A 15,112-nucleotide genomic window follows, 5' to 3' on the forward strand; every position below is an offset into this window, starting at 1 on the left:
TTGTGGAATCAGGAATGGTTTTCTGTGGGCCCACTGTGGAGGTCAGCATTAATACCCTTGTAGCACAGACTTCCTGTTTTTGGTTACCACCAAGTACAAAAGGTCTTCAACACAGAATGCTGGATGTGAAATCTTACAGCAGACCTGAACACAGAACATCCTATCTGCTCTAAAAGATACGCAACAGCATAATAACCTTTCAAGAGAAAAAAAATGTTATAGCCGATATAAACCTTAAAATAAATCTGCACCATTTCTACTTCCTGATTCATGGAAGCAGTCATTTTTACCATCCTGTGCTTTCAAATGAGCTTATCTGCCATGGCAGTCATGTGACACAAGGGAGAGATCAAATTACAACTTGACACAAATGAGAGGGAATTAAACAGGCTAAACTCTCTAAATACATACAGGTGCATTTCTCTCCTTCTGTTCTGTGAAAGAATTCAGGTCCACTTTAACTTCTATTGTAAGAAAGACATTTGAGATATTTTGGGCTGAGAGTGTTTTCAGCAGGGTTGTTGGATCGCCAACAATTTCCGGCGATTCCAAAAAATGCTTAGCCAATAAAAGTCAATGGTGGGAAGTTGGAACCTACTAGAGCAGTGGTCCTCAAACTAAGGCCTGTGGGCCGAATGTGGCCTCCTGAGGCTTCTTTACCGGCCCCCACGCAAAAAATATTACTTATGGATGTTACATAGTTACATAGTTATTTTGGCTGAAAAAAGACATACGTCCATCGAGTTCAACCAGTACAAAGTACAACTCCAGCCCGTCCCCCACATACCCCTGTTGATCCAGAGGAAGGCGAAAAAAACCCCACCAGGCATGGTCCAATTAGCCCCAAATGGGAAAAATTCCTTCCTGACTCCAGATGGCAATCAGATGTGGTCAGCTACATCTTTAAATATTGGTTGTCTGCATATAGAATAGAAGTACTAGCACCACATGGAAGCCAGAAAGCAGTCATTTGCTGGTTTCCAATCAAATTTAACATCAGGTGACACTGCTGTCCAATTGGCCTGCAGGTTGTCACCTGGGTATGCTTCACTGTCTGGCCCCCAAAGACTTCTACATCATATTATGTTCTGTATAATCCGGCCCCCAGCAGTCTGAAGTATGTTGACCCGGCCCTCAACCCCAAACATTTGGGGACCCCTGTACTAGAGTGATTGGGATTAGGGTTAATAGCAATTGCAGGTCATGCATTTTGGAAGCAATTGCTCTCCAATACAAAGTATATGAGTCCTGCAAAATTGTTTTTAAAGCGATTTTGTAGCGATTTGCGGGCTGATTATGCTCTATCTAAATAAAGTTTGATGTACTTACCGTGTGTCCCAATGTCCAGGTTTTGCCCTTAGCTCCGCCCCCTAGCAGAAGAGGTCACAGGCACTTTTCTGATTGGAGCTCTAAAAGAATCTGACCTCTTCTGCTTGAGGAGTGGGACAACGGGCAAAAGCCAAACATCAGGACACCCAGTAAGTATAATAAAGTTTATTAAAAAGACAAAACGCGAATTGGAAGCAGTTGCACAGTTTTCTGTACAAATGCCGGGGATCACTGCACAAAGTGTTTGCGTGGTTTTTATCGGGTCACAGGCCTTATAGTATCTTGTCCCAGACAAGTGATATATTTAACATTTGCTACATCCTGCTGCTTCCCATATGCAGTAAGGGCCTCACCTAGGCTTTGAAATTGCAGTAGTAGGATATAGGTTCCCTGCTACGGACGTGTTCTTGTAATGGGAGGGGCGAGGTGACAAATTTGTGCTGTCTTGGGCAAGGCTGTAGAATCAGTCAGGAGTCTGTATTTTTGGGTACCTGGAGTTGGGAAAATAGAATATACTCAGTATGTACAGGATCTTCTCAAAAATGTGCATATTGTGATAAAGTTCATTACCGTATTTTTTGGACTATAAGACGCACTTTTTCTCCCCCAAAAGTGGGGGGAAAAAGTTGGTGCGTCTTATAGTCCGAATACTACATTTTTTGACTGGCGCTGTCCTTCCCTTTGTCCCCACTGGTGTCTGCTGTCACCCTCTGTCCATCATCCCCTCTGGTGTACACTGTCCCCTTTGTCCACCCCCCCTGGTGTCGCTGTCCATCATCCCCCGTGATGCCTCTGCCCCTTTAAAATAGATCTTGAGACCGCTGCAGATTAACAACAAGTTTCGGTACACACAAACCTAGGAAAGTGGCCACACAGCTTCACATATCCCTCCTGCACTTCGGTATCATTTGCCTCCCCGACCGAGAACGCTGCAGATGACTGGCAAGTTTTTTCACTGCACGGGAAGGCGACACACAGCTTCAGAACGCAATGGCCAATCAGGCGAGGGGCGCTGCGCGAGACAGCCAATCACAGCCCTCTCTGCTCCCTGCTTCCTCCCAATCACCAGCCCGGCTGAGAGAGCCCTTGTCCCGCCTTCAGGACTATCGGGAAGGCTGTGATTGGCTGTCTCGCGCAGCGTCCCTCGCCTGATTGGACATTGCGTTCTGAAGCTGTGTGACGCCTTCCCGTGCAGTGAAAAAACTTGCCGGTCATCTGCAGCGTTCTCGGTCGGGGAGGCAAATGATACCGAAGTGCAGGAGGGATATGTGAAGCTGTGCGACCACTTTCCTAGGTTTGTGTATACCGAAACTTGTTGTTAATCTGCAGCGGTCTCAAGATCTATTTTAAAGGGGCAGAGGCATCACGAGGGATGATGGACAGCGACACCAGAGGGGGTGAACAAAGGGGGACAGTGTACACCAGTGCGGCCACTTTCTTAGGTTTGTGTATACCGGTACCTACTGTTACTGTAATCGGCAGTGGTCTCGGGGTCTATGTTAAAGGGGCAGAGGCGTCAGGGGGGATGATGGACAGCAACACCAGAGGGGGCCAAGGACAGGGGGACAGGACACCAGAGGACGTCGGATCCCTGTGAAGAGTCTCATCCTCTGCCATTTTAATGCTGCTGCCCAAGTTTTGCCCAGAATGCTCCAAGCAATCTGCTGGCGTTTGTGATGAAAATCAGCATCTTTTCAGCGAGGCACCCTCCTGCTAGCACTGTCTTCCCTCTCCAGAGGTACAAGGAAGGCACAAGGGGTACAATTATTGGGGGAGAACACATAGAAGTTGCTCCTGGACCATGGACGCACCAGGTTTAGTAAAAGTTTTATTTTCCATGATTTTTATGCTCTAAACCTGGGTGCGTCTTATAGTCCGGAGCGTCTTATAGTCCGAAAAATACGGTATTTTCTGTAATGTACTGATAAACATTAGACTTTCATATATTTTAGATTCAAATACACACAACTGAAGTAGTTCAAGCCTTTTATTGTTTTAATATTGATGATTTTGGCATACAGCTCATGAAAACCCAAAATTCCTATCTCCAAAAATTAGCATATTTCATCCGACCAATAAAAGAAAAGTGTTTTTAAAACAAAAAAGTCAAGCTTCAAATAATTATGTTCAGTTATGCACTCAATACTTGGTCAGGATACCTTTTGCAGAAATGACTGCTTCAATGCGGCGTGGCCTGGAGGCAATCAGCCTGTGGCACTGCTCAGGTGTTATGGAGGCCCAGGATGCTTCGATAGCGGCCTTAAGCTCATCCAGAGTGTTGGGTCTTGCGTCTCTCAACTTTCTCTTCACAATATCCCACAGATTCTCTATGGGGTTCATGTCAGGAGAGTTGGCAGGCCAATTGAGCACTGTAATATCATGGTCAGTAAACCATTTACCAGTGGTTTTGGCACTGTGAGCAGGTGCCAGGTCGTGCTGAAAAATGAAATCCTCTCCATAAAGCTTTTCAGCAGATGGAAGCATGAAGTGCTCCAAAATCTGATAGCTAGCTGCATTGACCCTGCCCTTGATAATACACAGTGGACCAACACCAGCAGCTGACATGGCACCCCAGACCATCACTGACTGTGGGTACTTGACACTGGACTTCAGGCATTTTGGCATTTCCCTCTCCCCAGTCTTCCTCCAGACTCTGGCACCTTGATTTCTGAATGACATGCAAAAGTTGCTTTCATCCGAAAAAAGTACTTTGGACCACTGAGCAAAAGTCCAGTGCTGCTTCTTTGTAGCCCAGGTCAGGCGCTTCTGCCGCTGTTTCTGGTTCAAAAGTGGGTTCATGCTTCCATCTGCTGAAAAGCTTTATGGAGATGAAGATTTCATTTTCAGCACGACCTGGCACCTGCTCACAGTGCCAAAACCACTGGTAAATGGTTTACTGACCATGGTATTATTGTTCTCAATTGGCCTGCCAACTCTCCTGACCTGAACCCCATAGAGAATCTGTGGGATATTGTGAAGAAAAAGTTGAGAAACGCAAGACCCAACACTCTGGATGAGCTTAAGGCCGCTATCGAAGCATCCTGGGCCTCCATAACACCTGAGCAGTGCCACAAGCTGATTGCCTCCATGCCACGCCGCATTGAAGCAGTCATTTCTGCAAAAGGATTCCCGACCAAGTATTGAGTGCATAACTGAACATAATTATTTGAAGGTTGACTTTTTTTTGTTTTAAAAACACTTTTCTTTTATTGGTCGGACGAAATATGCTAATTTTTTGAGATAGGAATTTTGGGTTTTCATGAGCTGTATGCCAAAATCATCAATATTAAATCAATAAAAGGCTTGAACTACTTCAGTTGTGTGTATTTGAATCTAAAATATATGAAAGTCTAATGTTTATCAGAAAATAATGAACTTTATCACAATATGCTAATTTTTTGAGAAGATCCTGTAGGTGAACGACTGGTTGCATTGGTTAACTCTTCCTAAGCGAATTGGTCAGCTCTCCTTGTCTACCTGTTTATCAGAGCGGTATGGAAGAATAGATCGCACTGTGCCCATAAAACACACCTCTTTCACCCTTCTGGCCCACCCTTGTATCTTATTTGCCTCCTTCTCTGCATCTCAGATCTCGCACGTGTGCGCCTACGCCGCTTCGCTACAGTCCTCAGCAGCGACATCTGAGAATCAGTAACAGGATAGGGCGTATCCCCCGGCATCAATGATACCTGACGTATACAATGACCTCCGACTTTTCAGAAGATTTTCAAGTGTTAAAAAGTAGTCTTATACGTCAGAATATACAGTACTTTGTTTTTATGTACAGTCACGTCGCAGCATCAGTGCAAAACAGTGTACTCAGACTACTGATGCAGCAAAGAGCAGTCTGAGCCTTCTGTCAATTTTGAATATTCTTGACTGGCTTCAGCTTGAAATGGAAAGATGCAATTTAAATCCTTAGACTGCAATTTGATAAGGCATTTATCTTTAAACTACATTTCTAGAAGTTTAGATCGGAATTTTGGGGTCATTGAGGGTATACTGACATTAATAAATGCAGGAATCCTAATGGCAACTCTGATCAGCTGCATGCACATTAGGATACATCTGCCTCCACTGAAATGGAATGTGCTGTGTAATTGTGCCCTGAATCTCTTTAAATCTTTTTATTTTTTTATTCACCCATCACTAATCATCCCCCCCCCCCCCAACTATTTTTTTTTTCATTTCATTCCCCTGTATTGGATTTTAGTCTGTGCTTTGAATTACGATCATGTAACATGTCATCTAGAGTCCTTTCACACAGGCTGGTATTTATAGTATGTCTGCTGACAGATTAATTCACAGTTTTAATTAAAGTGTAGCTAGCAGATGCCCTTTGTAATTTGTTGTGAGAATTAAAAGAGAGCATGTTGCTGCTCTCAGTGGATATCCATCGATCCACAGCTTGATCCCCTCTTATCTAAGGCTCTTTAAAGAAAAGTTTTTCTGCTGCTATCAGCAGCAGAGTGCCAGTGGTATCTGCCGACAAGCACGTACGGATGGAAGTAGTGGCACTGAGGAGCTATAAGTAGGCAGCATGATCAATGTCTGCAATAAGCCTGCAGTACAACCTTAGTCCCATGGAGTCAATACTGAAAAGATGAAAGAATAGGAGGATACAGGAAGATACAGTTAGGACACAATGGTTATCTTTACATGACTTTCCTCTTATGGCCCAGAATGTATGCAGGCAAGTATCTTCTATTTTACTTATAACGCTGTGTTTAAAAATATTTTCACTCCATGTTTATGCAGTTTTTTTTTTTACATTTTTCAATTCACAAAATGAGATGTAGGGTTATTTTCAGCTCACAGCACAGGAACGTGGCATTTTTCTTCAATGAATTTACAAATGAGCTAGTAACACTTTCACCAGCATGTAGCTGATTTAGCATAGGAGCATCCAAGAAAATCCAGATGGAAAACCAGAAGTTTCACTCACAACTGTACGCTTGGTGTAAAAGACAGTTAAAGAGTAAATATCTCCAATGAAAGACCTGGTGCAATAGCATTTAATACTGCCCCTCATGTACAGTACGATTTGCGCAAGTGCAGTACAATTCCACATCGGAACCTGCAACTCAGATTGGGGTTATTGTTAGGTGTCCGAGAGGTGGAGGTTAGTGTTAGTCTTCAGATGGGGTGGAGGTGACTCTTAAGGTGACCACACACATTAGTTTTACATTTTTGTTTTTGTTTTTTTGAGATTGGACATGTTAAGTGTGTGATGGATTGTCAAACTGTATTCAACCAGAATAAACTGTATGTAACTCTTCACTTGAGTACCTACCAAACTTTGTTGTTTGTATAAACACAAAGGATGGAATTATGAAAGTGTGTGTGTGTGTGTGTGTGTATATGTATATATGTATATGTATGTGTATATATATATATATATATATATATATGTATGTATATATATATATATATATATATATATATATATATATATATATATATACGCAAGTATAAATACTGTATATACTCAAGTGTAAGTGTAGACATTTAGGTCTGATTCGCTTCATAAGGGATCGACTTATACGCCAGTCACTGACGGCACTGATCACAGACTGTGTGTACTAAATGTGACATTCCCATTTGCAGCAATTTACCCAGTGGAAAGTGATACTTTGAGGAAAGGAAATGCCAAGAAAACATAGATCTGAAAGTCTTGGCTAGTGGCCTAAACAATTACCAAGGAAAGGGGCAGGGAGGAAATACTGGGCTGCATAAAAGGGAGTGAATAATTTCAGCACTTGGGGCCCTGGAGGGAGATATTGGCTGCACTTAAGGGACACGTGGGGTTAATAGCTGCAATACTGTATGCAGTGCAGTCATTAACCCCTCCTGAGCTCCAAGTGTAGCCATTAACTTTGCTGGGTAGACTTATACTTGAGTCAATAAAAAATTCCAGCTTAAGAGGATTGAATATTGGAGTCGACTTATACACAAGGTCGCCTTGTATGCGAGTATACACGGTGTGTATATATATATATATATATATATATATATATATATATATATATATATATATATACATATATATATATATATATATATATATATATATATATATATATATATATATATATATAGGAAAGAATGTTATGGTATGAGACGTGAAAATAATAATTATGGAATAGTTTTTTGTTGTTTTTATAGTCATCATAATATGTAACTGTATTGTACTTGGTTTATTTATGTCAGCAGAAATCATTAAATGTTTATAGCAAAATAATGTGTGGTTAATGCATTTGTAAATGTGGTGTTAAGTGTAATTGTAATACTAATCAACAAAGGATGATCACATGATAAATTGGTAGATTTACAGAGATGGAATATGGTGATGCATGTCACAATGGAAAATGAAGTTTTATGAAAATGCAAAGGACCAATAGTTGATTGAGTGAAAGGGTGCCATGCAGGTGGGTTTTTTAACCAACCAACTTTTTCAAAAAAAAGTTTCCCCCTCCGAAATTGAGGCAATTTCAAAAACACTTGTATTTTAAATTGAACAATTTCTTCACAACTTCTGATCAACCAAAAAAATTGATTCGGATTCTTCAAAATTAAAAAAAATTGTTCAATGGCATTGAAGAGGGTTAGGTGAGTGTTAGGCAGAGGAGAAAGGAGGTTAGTGTTGGACGTTGGAGAGGGGTAGGTTAGTGTTTGGCGTCTGGGAGGTGAAGGTTGGGGTTAGGTATAGGAGAAGAGAGGGATATTTTACATATTGGAGCACAAGATGCACTTTAACAGCAGCAATGTCAGGGATGCTATTCGTTTCATGTCATCAAAAACAGCGTTCAGTAATAAAGCAGATTTAAAAAAAAAAAAAAAAAACACCCTTCAGAGAGGAAAAAAAAAAGACTTGCCTTACATTCTGTAGTTCCTGTTGTACCTCCTCTAGCATCTTCATAGGTATGGAGATGTGTTCTTCCTGACTGCGTTGTCACTATGGCAATGCTTGTTAAAACAGAGCTTCTGCCCTCAATATATTAGCCACACTACTATAGGATTTAAGAACAAACAAAAAAAATGTATGGGCTTTCACTGAGATTTCTAGGCTTGTTTCATCTCTCAATGCAGGATGTCAGGCAGAATTACTGCATTGTGCTTCTAGGTAACACTGAGGCCTGGGACCCACAGGAGCTTTTCAAAAGCACAAAGTACCGCGTTTTTCAGTGCGATTTCCCAGGGCAGTGCTGCAGGACGCGCAATCGCGATATAAGGGAAATCGCCAGTGATTCCAAAGTGCTGCTAAAGCTTTGCAAGTGAGTCCCAGGCCTGATTGTAATTGTGTTTTCCTGACTGCAAAAGTGTGCTTGAACTGCATATTAGATGATAATGCAAGATGGCTTCTTCTACACTAGCTGTGACATGGGGAATTGTGATTTTCATTACCTATAGGCAATGAGAAGTTGGGAAATAGGTTTTCAGTTGTATGCTTTGCCATACCATAGTTCCACATTAATGGACTCTTTTCGAGTTCCATCTCCATTTAGTCCTTGGAGGCAAAGATTGTAGTGACCATCCTGAAAGAGGAGTTTGCTGGTATTTTACCATTAGACACCTTTGTGCCGATATAAAAAAAGGCAGCTTCACATATGTTACTGCTCCTCTAGATCTGTAAACGTTGAGGCAAGTTTAATTTTGCTTCTCCACAGCAGGGTCATAAAGAGGTAGATGGAGCTTTTTGCCACAACAGTAGTGAGCACAGTAACGTGGTCATTACTGCTCTGATTTCAGTTCTTCTGGCATAGAGCATGCAGTACAGAGACGTATGTATCATGGGAAGCAGCATTACTGATTGCCTGATTCTGTGTATGGGTTGTTTGAGGACTGCTAACCATAAGTAAAGACATTGGGAAATGGAAGCACACTAATTACAGGCTGAAATGGATGTGCAATATTGTGAGTGGAAATGGTTGCGAGAAGAGGAGCACTAATTAATAGGAGTAGGGATGAATGCATGGTAGGATCTAGGAAGAGGAAGAGGCGCTAATTATGGGAAGGCAGTTAAAGAACACAAATAAGGGGGTGCTGCTAAGGTTGTCTGGGTTTATACTATACACTTACAGTTGTGTTCAAAATTATTCAATTATTGAAATTGAGTGTTTTGGCCAGTTTGATGATTGATTGATTTTGATCATTTCAGTCATCTTGTTTACAATTAAATCAAAGAGGCACTTGTAAGTCAGACAAATGTAACATAACATTTATAATGAAATAACCACAAATGTCTTTTCTGTGCTCACAAAATTACCAGTTTTATTCAACCCCCAAGTGACATTCATTCTTAGTACTTAGTACAACATCCTTTTCCAGTTAGAACGGCTTTTAAACGTGAAGCATAGCTTGACACAAGTGTCTTGCTGTGATCTACGGGTATCTTAGCCCATTCTTCATGGGCAAAAGCCTCCAGTTTAGTCCCATTCTTAGGCTTGCGCGCTGCAACTGCTTTCTTTAAGTCCCACAAGAGGTTCTCAATCGGATTTAAAGGAATACTGTAGGGGGTCGGGGGAAAATGAGTTGAACTTACCCGGAGCTTCTAATGGTCCCCCGCAGACATCCTGAGCCCGCGCAGCCACTCACCGATGCTCCGGCCCCGCCTCCGGTTCACTTCTGGAATTTCAGACTTTAAAGTCAGAAAACCATTGCGCCTGCGTTGCCGTGTCCTCGCTCCTGCTGATATCACCAGGAGTGTACTGCGCAGGCCCAGTATGGTTTGTGCCTGCACAGTATGCTCCTGGTGACATTAGCGGGAACTGAATACTTTCATTAAGGACATTTTAATCAGGTATATTGTGGTTCACTGTGTCTTATTCCTTGATAATATTACACATAAAGGAACTATTGGATATTAACTAATTCTAGAAAGCCACAACCACAAGTATACTAAGAGGAGCCCATACTAAAACCCAAAAGGGCCCATACTAAACAGGCTATACAAATTATCTTCTGAAATTCTTAATTTTCATGTGAGCAAAAAGGTATTCCCATAATGCTTTATTTTGGCATAGTGAGTAAAGGTTGACTCAATAAACAAAAAGTAGCGCTCCAGATCTCACAAGAGTCCACGATCAGACCAATTCAATGTCCATTACGTGTCAATCAGAGTCCCCTTTAAAGTAACCTCTTGGCACCTCCAGGTCTCCGTACACCAACTCCGTTACAGATCAACACGGTATATAGATAAAAAGAGAAAAGCGCATATAGTGTGACTCCGTTATGGCTCTCAATGTTACCACCACCGCTTCTATATCCCAAGAGACCGTGAATGTTAGTTCTAGTACACCACCGGTGGGCACCTAGACACACCCCCTCCGTGTCCGCACTCACCCAATAGGCCTCCTCAGATCTCCGGAGGTAGGATTTAGAGCCAGTGGGGGTCATACACTTGTATCAGAAATCCACACGTCTCTTCTCACCAAGTTACTGCGGGGCTAAGAGAGCTCGATAGTGTAAAACCATTTATTTAAAAGTTGTTTAAAAACCAGATTGCACTCACATTTAGGAGACTTGATAACAGCGTTTTAAACAGTGTTGGGTCCCCGGGTGACCACTCCGCTGATCATTGCCTCGAACCTCCGTATCCTGAGTGATATCCCTGGTACTTCCGTGTTGGCCAGCAGCATCCGACGTAGCTCCGCCCTACGCGTTTCGTCAGCCCCTGATGAGTCAGATCTCTGACGAAACGCGTAGGGCGGAGCTACGTCGGATGCTGCTGGCCAACACGGAAGTACCAGGGATATCACTCAGGATACGGAGGTTCGAGGCAATGATCAGCGGAGTGGTCACCCGGGGACCCAACACTGTTTAAAACGCTGTTATCAAGTCTCCTAAATGTGAGTGCAATCTGGTTTTTAAACAACTTTTAAATAAATGGTTTTACACTATCGAGCTCTCTTAGCCCCGCAGTAACTTGGTGAGAAGAGACGTGTGGATTTCTGATACAAGTGTATGACCCCCACTGGCTCTAAATCCTACCTCCGGAGATCTGAGGAGGCCTATTGGGTGAGTGCGGACACGGAGGGGGTGTGTCTAGGTGCCCCACCGGTGGTGTACTAGAACTAACATTCACGGTCTCTTGGGATATAGAAGCGGTGGTGGTAACATTGAGAGCCATAACGGAGTCACACTATATGCGCTTTTCTCTTTTTATCTATATACCGTGTTGATCTGTAACGGAGTTGGTGTACGGAGACCTGGAGGTGCCAAGAGGTTACATTAAAGGGGACTCTGATTGACACGTAATGGACATTGAATTGGTCTGATCGTGGACTCTTGTGAGATCTGGAGCGCTACTTTTTGTTTATTGTTTTGACATATCCTACATCAGATATTTTAGAGCGCACCACGGTAATAGATGCAATTGTAGTACAGCTTCCAGGAGCGCAGTTTTTAGGTGAATAGTAAAGGTTGACTACTTGCCCACAGCAACCTTAGCAACACTATCACACAGTGGGAGATGTCCCTTCCAGACTCCTTGTTCATTGTAATGGACTAACCTCAACCAAGAGCTGCCATGCCTCCATCAACATGTTGCCTGCCCCATCAGGAATACAAGCACCCTCCACCACTGTTACATGGTCCTGAAGGATATTTATATGGCCGTCCCTACTTGGGCAGCACTGGGTTCCTCAGACTATTGCCTAATACTCCTCCGTCTCCCCCTTAGGCTGCAACTACAGTTGTTTGCACCCCTCACTGTTGCTACTGTTGAATGTTATCCTTATTTCTAATGCTATTGCTGCTGTTATTGTCCTGTAACCTGATGTTGTCTGTGCACTGCTGTTAACAAAACCAATTCCGATTCTGAAGAACTCCTTAAACACGTAGTCGCTGCTTCTTGTTTAGCTGACTTACAATTTACGGCATGTTTGGTCCCTGCAGGATCAAGAACATATGGATATGTCACCACCAATCATTCTCGATGTCACGTTTCCCAGCCTATGTTCGGCTTTGGTCTACAGATAGCCATTTAGTAGTAAAACACTCTTAGGTTTTGCATTTTAGGGTTCATAATTACTTGGTGTCCTCCTCCTTTCAGGAGTTAGAAGTATGTGTTGTGTTAACATTACATACATGGAAATACAAGCTGTGTATTCCTATGGGTCAGTCTGCAATAAAAACTGATGCAGAATTGCCATCCTCATATTTTACATTGTGGGCATTTCTATAGTGCAGATCCCCTGTATTACAGCCATATGAGCTAACTTGGCCTTACCAGTTTTCATTTATCTTTATTCTCTGCTGCATTTAAATAAATCCATAACAGTGTGAACAGTACCACAGATATCTAAAAACGCATCAGCATTGCATGCATAAATGTATGAAAAGCATTTCATATAAGTATTATTTGCTGTCTGTGCAGAGTTCTGTATAATGCTGTCAACTCGTTAAACTGGCTGAATGAACATCTGATGCCTGTGGGGACGTGGAGACTTATGTGGAGTCTGTACTACACAGAAGCTTTCCTGTGGATACCTGCACAGAGGAGGGAAGTGGGGAGACAACACTGAAATCCATTCATAAGCATGGTAAGCAATCATTTCATTCTTTGCTGTAGACAGGTTGAGTTTTTTTCTTGTGTAACATGACTTGCCTCTTTCATACAAGGTAACACTTTTCACCGTGCATCAGTATTAGTGAATTCTCTTCAGTTACAAAATTCACAGAAAGTTAATTGAAACTGCTAGTGCAACATACGTAATGTGGATGTTCAGCATTCAGGAAATAAGAATTATTGTCTTGACATAGATATCTTTGTGTTCGTGGCTTAAGGAGGACTGATTATACATGTATTGCTGTGGTGAACTAAGCAAAGGACAAGACAAATAACATTTATATTGCGCTTTTCTCCTGGCGGACTCAAAGCGCCAGAGCTTCAGCCAGTACGGTGCATTCTATAGGCAGTAGCAGTGTTAGAGTTAAGTGTGGCTTACTAAACATGAAGAGCCGAGATTGGAACACAGAAGCAGTGTCAGAGGCAGAGCCCTTAAGGTATAACTGTCGGGCATAAAATCAAAAATCAATTGTTTATTTTTATCTGGTAAACAAGTAATAAGGATGCTAACCTGGCAATCCAAAAGTTAAAATCACTCTTACTTTTCTTGTAGATGAATGATCATTCCCCAGTTTACCTGACTCTTATTTGGTACACAAAAAGGAAGTTGCAGGGCATGCTGGGTTGTCCTTTTTTGCTTCTATATTTCCCCTCAGACTTAATGCGGACCCAAATGAAACATTTTTTTAAATTAAAAATATTTAGTTGCACCACTCTGACACACAAAAAGATAAATAAACACTCCTTCAAACCTATGATCATTTCAGTGCATGCTTTTCACCCTTGTCTTTTCATAACTAGGGTTATACAGGTGGCAGCCATTAGCAATTCCTCCATTGCCGGACACCTCCTACTCCACCAGTTTGCCGGATTTTGTCCCGGCAATTTGAAAGGAAGGGAGAGGTTCCCCCAATAAATGTAAACTATTTTATATTTGTCATCATGCAGCTGAAAAAAGGCTGCTATTTATTATTATAATTTAGAAAATAGATTTTATTTATGAAATCTTGTATTTTTAATTTGGGTCCACTTTAACTAATGCAGCCTGATGCCTCTTTCCCTCCTGTTTTCCCCTCCCACACCTCTGTTCCTCTCTGATTGGCCAATATTTCTCATGCTGAAACAATGCACTTTCTATAGCGAAGGGCGGGCAAATCAGGCAGTGGAGAGTAAAGCAGGAAATGACATCAGGATTGGCTTCAAAATAGCCACACTTAAAATGGGAAATGCTAAGAAGTATTTTCTCTTTTTTTACTGTACAAAAATCACTACAATCAAAACATGAACAGTGCAATACATATGTTATGTAAGTAGAGCAAGTATTTATCTACTTATATATGTGTTTTTTTCTGAGATGGTATGGCTGACAGCTCCTCTTTAAAGAGACACTGAAGCGGAAAAAAATTATGATATTATGATTTGTATGTGTAGTACAGCTAAGAAATAAAACATTAAGATCAGATACATCAGTCTAATTGTTTCCAGTACAGGAAGAGTTGAGAAACTCCAGTTGTTATCTCTATGCAAACAAGCCATTAAGCTCTCCGACTAAGTTAGTCTTGGAGAGGGCTGTTATCTGACTTTTATTATCTCAACTGTAAGATAACTGTTTACTTTTTCTCTGCTAGAGGAGAGGTCATTACTTCACAGACTGCTCTGAAAGACTCATTTTGAATGCTGAGTGTTGTGTAATCTGCACATATTATAGAATGATGCAATGTTAGAAAAAACACTATATACCTGAAAATAAAAGTATGAGCATATTTTCTTTGCTGCTAATCTTCTAGTAATTATTCATAGTACACAACCAATTCACTATATCATATTTTTTTTTCGCTTCAGTGTCTCTTTAAACACTGCACTATACAGCCACACAAAGTAGTGAGTAAAATTCTCCTGCATTGCTTCCAGACCTGTCCGGGTTTAATGCATTGTTTAGTTCAGTAAGTGCTGGTACTAGCTCGAAACTGAAAGATGAGTGGCCAGTGTGGGGCAGATCAACCCCCCCACCCACCAATCAGTGATGTAAAACATGACACATCCTCCAATCTCGCCCCTGCTAGGCAACATTTCTGAATGATTTTGAACTATACGTTTTAATTATTCAGTCTGTGGAAGTTAACCTTACTGTTACCTTTAAGACTGACGTTAGGCAAGTTAAATCAGGAGTGCAAGGATAAAGAGGGATTATCTGAATGTCTGAAATACATGTGT

At 41.6% G+C, this 15,112-nt stretch overlaps 1 protein-coding gene across 5 annotated transcripts in view; it reads left to right on the forward strand.

The window, feature by feature from the left end:
- STRBP (spermatid perinuclear RNA binding protein) overlaps positions 1-15,112 on the forward strand; it is a 278,568-nt gene that overhangs the window by 118,179 nt on the left and 145,277 nt on the right. For all 5 annotated transcript variants that reach the window (XM_068248150.1, XM_068248154.1, XM_068248153.1 and 2 more), the window contains exon 3: positions 12,707-12,872. In XM_068248150.1, coding sequence (XP_068104251.1) covers positions 12,870-12,872 — 3 coding nt within the window. In that variant the 5' untranslated portion in view covers positions 12,707-12,869. The remainder of the gene's footprint in view (positions 1-12,706; positions 12,873-15,112) is intronic.

This window comes from Hyperolius riggenbachi, chromosome 8 (assembly GCF_040937935.1).
Source record: "Hyperolius riggenbachi isolate aHypRig1 chromosome 8, aHypRig1.pri, whole genome shotgun sequence".
Lineage (NCBI taxonomy): Eukaryota > Metazoa > Chordata > Amphibia > Anura > Hyperoliidae > Hyperolius > Hyperolius riggenbachi.